General features: G+C 36.8%; 1 protein-coding gene across 1 annotated transcript in view; it reads right to left on the bottom strand.

The window, feature by feature from the left end:
* INPP4B (inositol polyphosphate-4-phosphatase type II B) overlaps positions 1–14,135 on the bottom strand; it is a 758,464-nt gene that overhangs the window by 72,908 nt on the left and 671,421 nt on the right. The window contains 4 exon segments of the mRNA XM_019420351.2: positions 3,564–3,704; positions 8,537–8,654; positions 9,773–9,896; positions 10,743–10,915. Coding sequence (XP_019275896.2) covers positions 3,564–3,704; positions 8,537–8,654; positions 9,773–9,896; positions 10,743–10,915 — 556 coding nt within the window.

Genomic DNA, 14,135 nt, shown 5'->3' with positions numbered 1-14,135 from the left:
TACACTCTTCTCCCTCATCGGCAGCATTTTGATACCTTTGAAACTCTCCACATGTTATTCTCCCTCTAACTAGAATTTTTTTATCTTCCTTGTCTGTTTGATCAATTCATCCTTCAGGCTTTAGGCTCATGTATCCCATGAAACCTTCCTCATGTATTCCCCTCCCATCTGTGAATCACTTTCTTTCCTCCACTATTCCTGCCCCTTCCACATCTTTGCTTATTGCATGAGTCAAACTGTAATGTATTACTTGTTGACCTGGCTTCCTTACTGGATGGTAAGTTCTTTTCGGACAAGGATCATATCCATTTTTCTTGTCACATTGCATGTTCCCTGTGTCCCTTAGCTTGGCAGAGTAGTGCCTGGTAGAAGGTCAATGCTCAATATCTATGCTGAGTTAAAGTTGGAGAATAAGAATATAGATGAAGGAAAATATATAGGAGAGCTTCTCTTAAACACTGAAATACACTCTTCTTTTTCATACATTATAATCAACTGGTATTAAAAAAATATCATCCTTGCTGGATAAATACTATTGTTATGGACTTAATGTTTGTGTCTTCCCCCCCAAAATCATGTTTTGAAGCCCCTAAACCCCAGTAGCTGTGTTTGGAAATGGAGATTCTAAGGAAGTAATTAAAGTCAAATGAGGTGGGGGCCCTAATCTAATAGGATTGGTGTGTCCTTGCAAAGAGAGACACCTGTCAGCTCACCGTCTCTCTCTGTGCACACAAAAGAGGTCAAGGGAGCACACAGAGAGAAAGTTAGAGAGACTTCTCACCAGAAGCCAAGTTGGCTAGAACCTTGATCTTGGAATTCTCAGCCTCTGGAATGAGGCTATACATTTGAGATATACCTTTGATATACAAATGAGATATACAAATGAGATATACATTTCTGTTGTGTAAGCTGCCCAGTCTGAAGGATTTTGTTGTGTAGGCCAGAGTAATTAGTACTTATTTAATTAAGAATGGATACACATAACATACAAGTTGGCAATGGGTAAATAGTTCGTAAAGTATTGAACCTGGATTACATAGCATGACTAACTTGTAGATGTTGCCTGGTAAAGCTCAAAATTCAGAATCAGAGAAATAAGACTCAGAGTACAGAGATGGAGTGATTGACTTAAATTAGTAATTGGTTGATGTCTAAGTGTCAGCCTTCCCGCTTCTCTTCAAGTTTTTCTATACTTTGTCATTTGTCTCCTTTTCAAGTCTTATGTGTTTTTACAGCTTCCAGATATGAAAAAAGTGTATGTGTGCATGGTGCACGTGTGTGCACACGCACATAAAATATGCAAGATCGATAAGAGAGAAGAAAGGGAAGGGACATTTTATTTTTTGATGTTTATTTATTTTTGAGAGAGAGGGAGAGAGAGAGCGAGCAAGAGCGAGCACAAGTGGGGGAGGGACAGAGAAAGAGGGAAACACAGAATCCAAAGCAGGGTCCAGGCTGTAAGCTGTCAGCACACAGCCTGATGTGGAGCTCGAACTCACGAACCATGAGATCATGACCTGAGCCAAAGTTGGATGCTTAACCAACTGAGCCACATGGGCGCCACAAAGAAGGTAAGGGGCTTTTTAAAATAAAGTAACTAACAACTGAGATAGTCACGGTGACATAAATGATGCAAATTAACCGAATGTAGAGGGCTTGAAAATACAATGCTCACTATTCCTTGAAAGTCTGTACATGGGACTTCCACATCTCTCAAGATGACATTCACAGGTCTTAACTTACTAATTCAAACCGCAAACACTCTGTAGTTTAGTGTACCAAAAGAGATAATTAATTTAGAGTGCTGTTTTGTTTTTCCCACCCAAATTGTGTAATTTACGTTCATAAATATCATTCATCTCAACCACTGAACTTGCTGTGAGGCACATATATACCAATGAGTGGAATATAATCTGACTTCAGGTACTTATTTGCAAAAGTGCTCAATTATCAAAGAAAACTTGTACAGCACAGTGAATACAAATATATTCTGATTTATGCATAGTATAAGAAAAGAGATTAATGGCTTCTGTACAGTTTGAAATTAAACATGAAATACAAAGCTGCCACCTAATTTTGTAACTGACAAGTGAGAATTATGAAAACCTATGCTGTTCAGGAAATATCTTTTGGATAAGAGGGAGAGAAGGAAAAATCATTGGAAAATAATAGATAAAACCTGGCACCTTGACTATCATTGAAAAATTCAGGAGTACTATAAATGCAGTGGCATTTTTAATTTAATAAAAGACATTGGAAAGGTTTAACACTTACATATCAAGTCATGGCCAAGAATATGCTAGGGACTTTTAAACTGATACCTATGGGGGAAGGAGCCATTTGGAGAGTGAATTATGGATAAGAAAGCATTTTAAATATGAAAGACTATCAAATTTTCCAGAAGTTCTGCCTGTAGGGGAACCTCTCCAGCCAGGCCTCATAGCCAAGATGGTGACTTATTTCTCTAAAATCTTTTAAAAATGTGTTCTATGAACTTTAACTCATATCCACATTTTCAATAATCTCTACATGTGAATCATGTAATATGCAAAAGTAATTCCTATGCTTTCTCACAAAAATGTTTTTGACACTAACTCACGGCACTATGTATAATCATCTGTTGTTTGACTAAGCAATTTATTATGAAAAGATGTGCTAACCTTGCCCAATAACAGCTATTTTAGTAAACAAAACAAAAGGGAATAATAGACTGTGTTTCAGGTCCAGAGAAGTTTGACAAAATTAGCTGAGTTTACATTGTTGAAATACATATGAACATAAAACTTCTTTTTTTTTTTAAATATTTATTTATTTATTTATTTATTTATTTGGAGAGACAGAGTATGCAAGGAGGACAAGGGCAGAGAGAGAGAGAGACAGAGAGAATCCCAAGCAGACTCTGCATTGTCAGTGCAGGAGCCCAACACAGGGCTCAATCACACAAACCCGTGAGATCATGACCTGATTCCAAATCAAGAGCTGGTCGTCTAACCAAGGAGCCACCCAGGCACCCCAAACACAAAAACTTTTTTTTTAAATGCTTATTTTTGAAGGAGAATGAGAAAGAGTGTGAGTGTGGGAGAGGCAGAGAAAGAGGGAGACACAAATTCTGAAGCAGGCTCCAGGCTCTGAGCTGTCAGCACAGAGCCTCACATGGGGCTCGAACTCACAAGCCGTGAGATCATGACCTGAGTCGAAGTCATATGCTCAATCGACTGAGCCACCCAGGCACCCCCAACCCCCCAAACATAAAACTTCTCAAATTGGATACACACACTGTACTTGGAAACATGAAGAAAGTTAATCCCTGTAAATAATTTGGTATTGGCATCAATATTTTCCTCATTCCTTTGCCACATTTAAATTTAATGTGGGCCAGGTATCCTTAAATGTGAATATTTGCCCTTGCTATCTCAAATAACTTGGTAGTGATAAAAAGGGAGAACGTTTGCCATGAGTCTTTCTGAGTTCTGTGTTCTGTGCACAGAAGCGTATGGAATTGTTCAGCATACCCATAACAATTAAAAAACATGTGTAGTACTGATCTTACACTTGAAGCTTACCTCTCAGCAAGAGTTTGTTGTTCATTGATTCCAACATTAAAAAGTACTGGATGCACATGAAGCAATTGCCCTTCTTTAATTTGCAGGGGCAGGGCCTCAAACATTCTCGCTGGAAGCTTCACCTCTACCACATAATGTTCACTAAAGAAAGCGGAGGGCAAAGAGAAGGAGCATTGTTCATTTCATTCAGTTTTATTGGAAAGAAACAATAAAACAGTTGGAACATAGAGCTGATTTAGGTTTCTGGCTGCTATCTGCTTATTTTCCGTTATTAATTCATTCAACAATCATTTCATTCACTTCACTATTAAATTACTTGGCATAAAGAGTTATTTTCATTTTTTATTTTTCTCCATTAGTTTGAGATCCTTTAGGAAAGGAAGAATGTTTAGTTCATTTGTACACCAGGGCCATGCGCATAAGAGACTCAATATTTATCTTCTTGATTTAATTATTTTTAAAACCCAGTCAGTCTCAAGAATAAGGAAAGTAATTTAATGATGGATTTTTCAATATAGTGAAACTAATAAGCCCAATCACTTAAGGCATTACTTAGCATGGCTTGATTATTATTATTATTGATGAACCTCCCTCCTTGGGATGGCTTGATGGGAATGTAACTGTTTCATTATTTAAGATGTAACCTTTGGGGGTTCCTGATCAGTTTTGCAACATTAGCACATCACAGGAGTGGTTTTTCACTGGAAATTTCCATTAAAAATTACCCCTACTGTTTGGTGTGGAAAATTTAAATTAGGATTCACAGAATATGGTCAACAAGAATAGCTGCTTGTGCATTTTTAAACTTGACATCTTCTGATGCAGTGTGAATTGAGTATTAAAATATAGAGAGTTTTGTTCAGAGTTTATGAAAATCCATGTGTTTCTGGAACTATATATAGTGCTGGGATCGCAATACATGTATTGGGAAAAGAAGCACAGGACAATTAGTGAGTCTCTTTATGAGGATATTTTTAGTTTTCTAAAATAGAACAATACTGACACATACTCTGGATGATTGACTCTGAGACTTGCTTCTTACCTGAGCTTCAAACCAGACAACCGGGACATACCCCCAATCTGGCAAGCAGGGATGTTAGCACTAGCCGCAGATGAATGGCCACATTCTTTTTCTTTTTTTTTAAATTTTTTTAAAATTTTTTTTAATGTTTATTTATTTTTGAGACAGAGAGAGACAGAGCATGAACGGGGGAGGGTCAGAGAGAGAGAGGGAGACACAGAATCTGAAACAGGCTCCAGGCTCTGAGCTGCCAGCACAGAGCCCGACGCGGGGCCTGAACTCACGGACAGTGAGATCATGACCTGAGCCGAAGTCGGACGCTTAACCGACTGAGCCACCCAGGCGCCCCTATTTTTCTTTTTAAAAATGCTCTCAGTGCCCTTTACAATAGCCTGGCTAACAGAGGGCTGATGTTTATTTATTTCAGAATATGAGAAGTATTAATGAGTGAGTCCATGTGTAAAGGTGCACTGAAGGTGAAACATTATATAGTATTTTATGGTAACTTTTTGTCAGCTTGAATCAAATATAACTGACATAAACTCATGCATTGTAAGTGCAGAGTTCAGAGTTTTAGCAAATTTATAGAGTTGTGCAGTCCTGACTATAATCCAGTTTCAGAACATTTCCATCACCTTAAACAAATCCCTCCCTTGAATGCAAATGACCATTTGCATTCAAACCCCAATCCCACTGTCGGCCCCAGGAAACCACTGATCTATTTCCTGTCTCTGCAGATTTTACTTTTTTACATATTTCATATAAACAGAATTATGTAATATATAGTCTTTTGTGTCTAGCATTTTCATTTAGCATAATGACTTTGAAGTTATTATGTCGTAGCACGTATCAGTAGATTATTCCTTTTTATTCCTTTTTATAGCATTCTATTGTATAGATATACCACATTTTGTCTATGTACTCACAAGTTGACGGATACTTGGATTACTTCATGATTTGGACTATTGTGAATAATGCTGCTATCAACATTCATGCATTAGCTGTTGTGTGGACATATGGTTTCATTTTCTCTTTGGTATATACCTAAAAGTCATATAGTAATTTTAGGTTCAACTTTTTAAGAAACTGCCAAACTGTTTCCAAAGTGGCAGCACAACTTTATATGCCCATCAGCAATGTATGAGGGTTCCAGGTTTCTCACATCCTTGTGAACACTTGTCATTGTCTGATTTTTTATTATGATGGTTTCCACTATGAGTGAAGCGGTATCCACTTGGGGCTTTAATTTGCATTCTCCTAATGACTAATGATATTGAATATGTTTCCATATGCATATAAACCACTCACATATCTTACCTGGCAAAAAATCTATTCAAACTGTTTGCCCATTTTTAAATTAGGATTTTTTCTCATAATTATTGAGTTGTAAGAATCTTTATACATTCTGGATGCAAGTCTTTTATCAGATATATGATTTGTATATATTGTCTCCCAATCTGTGGCTTGTCTTTTCATTTACTTAGTGATATTTTTGATCCTTAAAAGTTTATAATTTTGATTAAATTCTATCTATCAAATTGTTTATTTTATGAATCTACAATTTGGGGTCCTATCTAAGAACTCTTCCTGAACCCAACTTAGAAATATTTTCTCAAATAGTTTTACAAATAGTTTTAGCTCCTACATTTAGACCTATGATCCATTATGAGATAACTTTTGTGTGACGTAAATTGGGTTCTAAATTATTTTTTCTGCATATGGATAACCAATTGTCACAGCACATTTTTTGAAAAGACCCTCCATTCCCCATTGAATGGCTTTGGCACTTTTGTCAAAAATCAACTGAACAGTTTACATCTGGGCTCTAAATTCTGTTCCATTGATCTAGATGTGTATACTTATTCCAGTACCACAAAGTCTTGATTATTGTGGTTTCATATTAAGTCTTGAAATCAGAAAGTGTAAGTCTTCTTTTGTCCTTCTTTTGCAAAATCGTTTTTGGAATTTGGTTCCTTTGCATTTCCATACAAATTTTAGGTTTAGCTTGCCAATTTCTGAACAAAAGACTACTGGGATTTAGACAGCAATTGGACTGAATCTATAGATCAATTTGTGGAGAATTGCCATTGAAACAATACTGAGTATCCTAATCTGGGAACACAGACTGTCTTTTCTGTTTATTGGGTCTTATTAATTTCTCTAAGCACGATTTTGTGTGTTCTGTATACAATTCTTAGAGTACTTTGTTAAATTTGGTGCAACGTAATTATTTTTTGACGTTATTGTGAATGACATCGTTATGTGTGTCACCACTGCTTCCAACCACTTTTCAGGAGTGTGCTTTTTTCTGCTCTCCAGTCCAGATAAAGTCAGCCCCCTGTAGTAGTGAAACCACTGGTCTTCTCGGATTGTGTCACCGCAGTAAAACTGTGCTGACCCAGCTGCCCAGCTGGCTTGGATGGGAGCAACTCCAGGCAAGAGAGCCAACAGACACCAATGGTCTTAACCAATGTCCACTAGTTTTTCATCAATAAGTATTTCTGAGTTTGTGTGCACATTTATTTCCTTAGTCTCAAGATGGTCGTTGTAGACAATTCTGTCCAATTGCAGTGCTGATGTTAGGAGAGAGGATTTGCCAAGTTGCTCACTTTGCTGTTCTAAGAGTTCCACTGACATCTGTTTTGTAACTTTTGAATTTAGGCACAGCCTGCACATTCCCTCAGAAAAAGTGTCTATACTCTGCCTATACCAAATGGCCTGGTAAGCTTTCCATATTAATTGTGATAGAAGTATCAGTTTCCCACTTTTGATAATAATCTCCATAGTAATATAGAGTGGTACTGTTTTCCAGATGTGTGTATGAACAATAGTCACCTTTCATTCAATCACGTATCTCTGAGCATCCTTCATACAAAGTTTAAAATAACTATTATATATTGACTATAGACAAGAAAGCAAGGTTAGTTAACTTTTTTTTATGTTTACTTATTTTGAGAGAGAAATAGAGAGCACACACAAGTGGGCAGGGGAAGAGAGAAGGAGAGGCAGAATCTCAAGCAGGCTCCACACTATCAGTGCAGAGCCCGATGCAGGGCTTGAACTTAAGAACCATGAGATCATGACCTGAGCTCGGATCAAGAGTAAGGTGCTTAACTGACTGAGCCACCCAGGTGCCCCAAGAAAGCAAGTTTAGTTTGAACTTTTCTACCTACTTTCTTCTCCATCTCTCTCCAGTATGAAAAGGGCCTTCTCTTTAGTATGTTCATATTTTTCCTTGTGATCTAAGAATGTTTCAAATTTCAAATATCCTCATGCAGCATGTAAAAGTGCTAATTTCCAAATGGTTACAATCTGGTGGACCCCAACTGAAATGACTTACCAAAGGATATAATTCTTCTGTTGGAGGTCTATTCCACACATCATCATTTTTCTTAACTATTTCTGATATTTTGCCCATCATACACTGACCTTCAAAGCTATTTATTTAAAACCATTCTCAGAAATTTGAGTCTGTGAGTGAATCGTCAAAAATAATTAAGAAAAATGGCGGTATATGCCCCATGACACAGAAATATATCCTTTCTAAAATGTTGCTGCTTTTAACAGAACTTAATAAAAAGTCATTTTAGGAATTATGATGCTATTAACCAAATGATTCCAGCAAAAGTAAAAACATCTAGAGCTTTGGAATAGATAGCAATAAAGAGAAAATGCCCTTCTGATGCCTGCTATTCTTTTGAATTCCTCATATTTCCTGGAGGGACACTTCCAGGCTCACCTCACTACCGGACAATTAATAAACATTCATGAGACTTCTGAGAGTTTTTCAAGATCTTCCCCTCTTACATCCCCGAACTTATTTTGCACAAAAAAGGAAAAAAGAACAAGAGAAAAGTTTCCCAACCAAACCTTAATTCTCCTTGGCTCCTTTGTCAGGAGTTAACACAAATATCTAACAAAGCTTGGTCTCAAGGAAATAGGCACCACTTACCGCCTTCCTGTTATAACTGGCAAGACATCATTGGACTTGGCTTCAATTATTTTAAATGCAACTTTCTTCAAATCTGAAATGCCAACAGCCATGTCCTCTAGCATTCCGATTTCATCACCTACACAAGGGAGAAGGAGCATTGTTACAAATATACTATTTGAAGAAAATGTCATTTGGTATTACACCTCCCTGCTGGGATTTGTTCTAGCATTTTAGTGAATGAGTTTCTGAGTGCAGTGAATTTATTCTAAACACTTTTCCTCAGAGGCTGAAGGCTTTCACCAGTGAAATAAAAACCATTTCAGTGGACTCCAGCAGTCCAAGTACCCTTTGAGGGAAAGAAGAATGTGTACATTTGGTGGAAGGCTATCGGAAAGTTTTAACTCCTTTATGAAACAGAGGATCATGCAGATCTCTTTCCATTGGCAGGACTGATATTTGATTTTTCTAGAAATAATAGAGATGTTTGAATTTTAGACTTGATATTTGATTTTTCTAGAAATAATAGAGATGTTTGAATTTTAGACTACTGACCCAGGCTCATACTAGTTTTATTTCTCAGCACACTAACAAAGAAAGCCTAAGAAGGAGGAAATTGAGTTAGAGTCCAGATCAACACTATCCAATTCAAATATAATGCAGGCCACATATATAATTTTAAATTTCCTGGGGGTCACGTTTTTAAAAGAGTAAGATTTACAAAGGTGAAATTAATATTAATAATATATTTTACTCTAACCCAATATACCCAATGTATCATTTAGTTATAAATCAATATAAAATTATTAATTATTAATATAAAACTAGTTTTTACTAGTCTTGGAAATCTGGTGTGCCTGTCTAGTACATATTGATTTGGACTAGACACGTTTCAAGTGCTCAATAGCCACACCAGGCTATGTATTGAATAGTGCAGTTCCAGACATTAGAGAGTTGGGACTTTAAAAATCCAGTCCTTGAAACTCTGTTGGCAAAGAGCCTTTTATATTAAAAAAGCCAGATGGTTGTTCAGGACTCCACTATGAAATAATCTATAATTCCATTTTCAAAACATAATGAGGATAAGAGTACAGTTACAAGGTGAATGAATGCACAGAACAGAAAGTTACATTATTTCTGTAATGCCTGATGTCATAAATGTTTATTTCTCATTTTTAAGTTTTACTGCAGAATCTATGGATCAACTATCCTTATGAATAAGAATACGATTTTAACATGTACCAAAGCAATACTCACTGTATGTACTTAGCAGTCCTTCATATTGCACTATCAACCCCACTGTGTGAAGCTGCTGCAGGAAGCCAGGGTCATGCAAACTTGTATGTAATTTGATGATAAAACCACAAACCAATCCAGCAAGCTAAAAAAAAAGTCATTGAAGACATTTGGGTCAGCAAACTTTAATTGAAAAATATTTAAGATTTTTGAGGCATCACAGATTTAATTAAAAATTTTCAAGTATGTGAAACATCCATGAAATAGTGGAAGACACGGACAGTTGGGTTAAAATATTCCCTTTGCCTGGAATGTTTAGAAAGAGAGGCTTCTGTCTCCTTTCCTCCATATGAATGTCTATAAAACTCAGTTGTAGGTGTGGAGGCGGAAGGGAGAAGAAAGGCCCCCAGGACAGCTATTGTGATGGAGACCAGCCTTGGTGTCATGAGACAGGGCTGGGGGTAGGCAAAGAAAGTGGTCCTGCCAAACCCTGCCTTTAAGCATTACTTCCCTGCAAACTTATTTTATAAGCAAACCAAACAAAAAGATCACTATGAGGCCTTGTCCTGGGATTCCTTAGGGAGCTGTATAAATAAAAGGGAGGTTGCAAACAGATCCCTTTTGCCAGCCCCAGCTGCCACCTGCTGTGGAAGGCAGCCACCCCTTTCCTTCCAGCCTGTACTGTGTGGAGACCCCAGGGAGTAATACCATGACAGGATGGGCAACCTGTTCTTCACGGACTGTCTGCGCCATGAAACAGAATGTACAATTCAGAGACTTGGCCTTCTCTTTGCAGAAATAAATACTTAAGATCTCATAAGCTGTTTCCATTCAGTTCGTGTTTATTATGAACAAGAAAACCTCATACCAAAAATTTAAGTAAAGAATCTCTTTAAAAATGAAACTACCAAAAGAAGACCTCTTCTGTCACCAAGGATAACATTTAGCCACCCAGCATTGCACTGTGCTCACAACAAAAAGAGGCATCTACCGCTTGGCTGAAGACGATGTCCCTTCTTAGAGTCAGCATCAAGCACTGGGGCAAGCTGTATGCAAGTTCCTGAAGGAGCACGAATGTCAAGGACTGCTTGGCTCGGTTCACCACTTCTCCCATGCAGTCCTTCAGGGTAAGGATGAGGGGATACAATTGTTCATACCAGTCCTCTGTGGGGAGGAAGGGGGTGTAAGAACAGCAGGATAGGTGAAGGTCTTGGAGAATAGAACCAATTTACTATTCTACAGTCAAGTCACACATATCATTAAGGATTCACAATGATTAGAAGAACTCTGATACAAATCTCTCCTCTGAAATCCAGATGTCAATAACAAGCCACATGTTGGATCTCTCTGCTGGGTGTATTGAATATATTTACAGTATAACTCCTCTCCACCCTACTCACCTCCAGTCTGTACTGCCTGGATCCTAGTGGATGAGGCCATCAGACTCTTTCTATGCTGGAAACAAATTTTCCTGGACTTCTTCTTCTATAGTTTTCACATTTGTTGGGACATTGAATAGTTCTACCACTGTAATAACCCACCAGACATTCACTTACCCCTTGCCCTCTGCCTTCATCATTTCTCAATCTTCTCTGGATCAGTCACTTCCCTCTCCCTCTGATCACATCCTATTTGAACGCTTTTCAACAGTGTCACTGGAGGGGACTTTCTAATCAGTTTCAATTCCATCCCATCCCTCACTCCCTCACTGCCTACTTTAAACATTTTAAAAACACTAAAGAATTCAGAATAAAGTCCAAAAGCATAAAAGACCCTGCATTATCTGATCTCTGCTACTTGTCCAGTCTCACCTCTCAGAACATCCTCACTCGCAGTCGTGAGTCCCAGGTGAACTGAACAATGTTCCCAATTTTTCCAAACCTGCCATGCTCTTTCATTTTAGTGTGTGTGCAAATCCTAACTCCAGTCCTGGAACACACTCCCTCTACCTGTCTCCCTGATAAATACTTTATCTTCTCTGCAGACTTAATTTAGGATTTTTGTCTTCTAGGAAGTATGGATCCCCCCCTCCCCATTTACTGAAGTTTGGGTAGAGATTAATTCCTTTTTTTTTATTCCCACAGTTCCTTGTTTTTAATGTTCTAGAATTATCCACACACTGTTTGCTCTACAAGAAAGGGAGCTCACTACAGTAAGGAACTTATATTTTAATCACTGAGCCTAGCATAGAATCTAAAATTCAATCGTTTTAATTGACTGAGTATAGTTATAATAAATAGGCCAAACGTTTTTAAAGATATAGACAAGAATGAAAAAATCAAGTTTTTGACAATTCAAATAGGTTTTTTTCAAATCAGGATACAAAACTGAAACCAACTGTGCTTTTTGTATGTCTAGATACCAAACATGTTTCAATTCTATAAGTATGACATTGGCACATGATATAGAAATGAGTTATATTATATTTTAGTTTATTTGGAAATCAAGGCCCTGATAAATGTCAAACACTATACATTCCAGATTGCATGACATTCCATTAACATATAAATAAATAGTAGCATGACAATGATATCTAATAGAAATGTATATATGCTGAAAAATTCATTATAAATCAGGATCTGAATTGCTATGATCTTCTTAGCAAAAAAGTGTAAACTTCACCGTGAATGATGTAAGTGGTCAATAACCAGTTAAGACCTTGGAAGAGTTACAGGGAATGATAAAAAGAATCGTAATCACCATTGTACCATATCTACTGTCAGTTATTTTATGTTGTGTTGTAATAAACTAGATGAAATAAACTAAAATGCTTGAAAGAATAATTAGTGACCTCCACTTAATAAAAAGCTGTGCTCTTGTTAATACTTAATGTAAATGCTTATGTGAAGCTATAATGCAAAATACATTAGGAACATTATGAGTTATTATTCAAAAATATTGTAGAATTAAGTGTTATGATAGGAATAAAAAAACACTAGAGAAGGGAAATCCAACGAAGGCTTATTAAATCTGTAATCATTCAATGAAGGACTCACCTGTGGGCAGCCTTGGGTGAAATACGAACAATGGTTCATTTTAAAAAAGCATTGGCTAATAGTGATTTTTATGTCATTATTACATGTAAAAGGGCGTGTGAATGGGCATCAGACTTATTTTCAGAATAAAAGATACATCAGTAGATATCAAAAAGGGATGCTCCTTAGTCCTATTTTTTTATATTTACATTCTTTATCTCCCATTCTCTCCCGCCCTCTTATTATTCTCAATACGAATGTTTAGACAGATAACATACATATATACACTAGGAAGACAAATATTTCAATAAACCGATGTAGATTTCCATCTTAAAAGATAACAGGTGGCAAAATGATTTTGTTTTGTGCTTAAGTCCTAGAGATCAGCTTCTACTGAAGAATCTCAAACACAAAATAAAGCTTGTGTGCAGTAGGTGGCGCTGCCTTATTAGGCTGAAGCAGAACTACTGTGTCACTATTCCATTCAAGCCCCTGATTTATACTGCTTTATACATAGTGTGCGTATTGGTTTAGGCACCTTGTATCATACTATCTTGTGCCAAGTGGTCAATGACTTGGTCAAGGGTGTGATATGCTCTTCCTCATTAGAAAATGGAAAATTAACTTAAGGGTATACACTTACTTCTCTTGAAAGACATTAAGTGACAGCTAAAATTTAAATATAGTTCTTTGTTTTTCTTGAAGATCTTTCTTTGCAAATTTCTTCATCATTTCCTTTCTCGCTTCTAAACCTATCCTCACACTTACTTAACCAGTTGATTCTTACTCATAAATTGCAATCATATACTAACAAAAGGGAGTCTGATTTCTAGTCTTAATAGAATTAAACTGAAAACATGGAAAAAAATACACTGATATTCTAAACCTAGGAGCATGTTAACAATAGTCTCCATTTACTATAATTATATATACGTTTTTAGCTAAAATTTAAAGAAAATGACAGTATAATAAAACATTAATTATAAATAAGAAAAATGCAAGTTTGTGAGGAAGGTAGCATGTTTTAAAGATTACAGTAGCCAGTTTCCAATAGAAAAGCATGAATGAGAAAGCTAAAATTCTATTTTGTTTTCTGGAAAAGAAACAATTTAAGTTCACCAGATAAAGGAAAAACTGCACTGGCAAATGCAAATTGCAATGACTAAAGGTTTTGGTCCCTGTTAATATTCACTCACCGTAAATCTCAGGTTCTCAAATAAACACAATGGTGTATGACAGGCGAAAGAAAGGCTGGAGTCAGTTCACAAATGGCCTTTTTGCTCCAATGAGCATTCCAAATCATTTTCACAAAGGAACAGCAAATGCTTTAGTTTTCTCTTCGAAAATATTTTTGGGAAAAGGAAGAAGCTACAGGTCTTGACCGTCTTCAGATAACTGTCACTTCCCCT

Source organism: Panthera pardus, unplaced genomic scaffold, assembly GCF_024362965.1.
Source record: "Panthera pardus isolate Hobbes unplaced genomic scaffold, ASM2436296v1 HiC_scaffold_13, whole genome shotgun sequence".
Lineage (NCBI taxonomy): Eukaryota > Metazoa > Chordata > Mammalia > Carnivora > Felidae > Panthera > Panthera pardus.
This window is presented reverse-complemented; position numbering and strand designations above follow the sequence as displayed.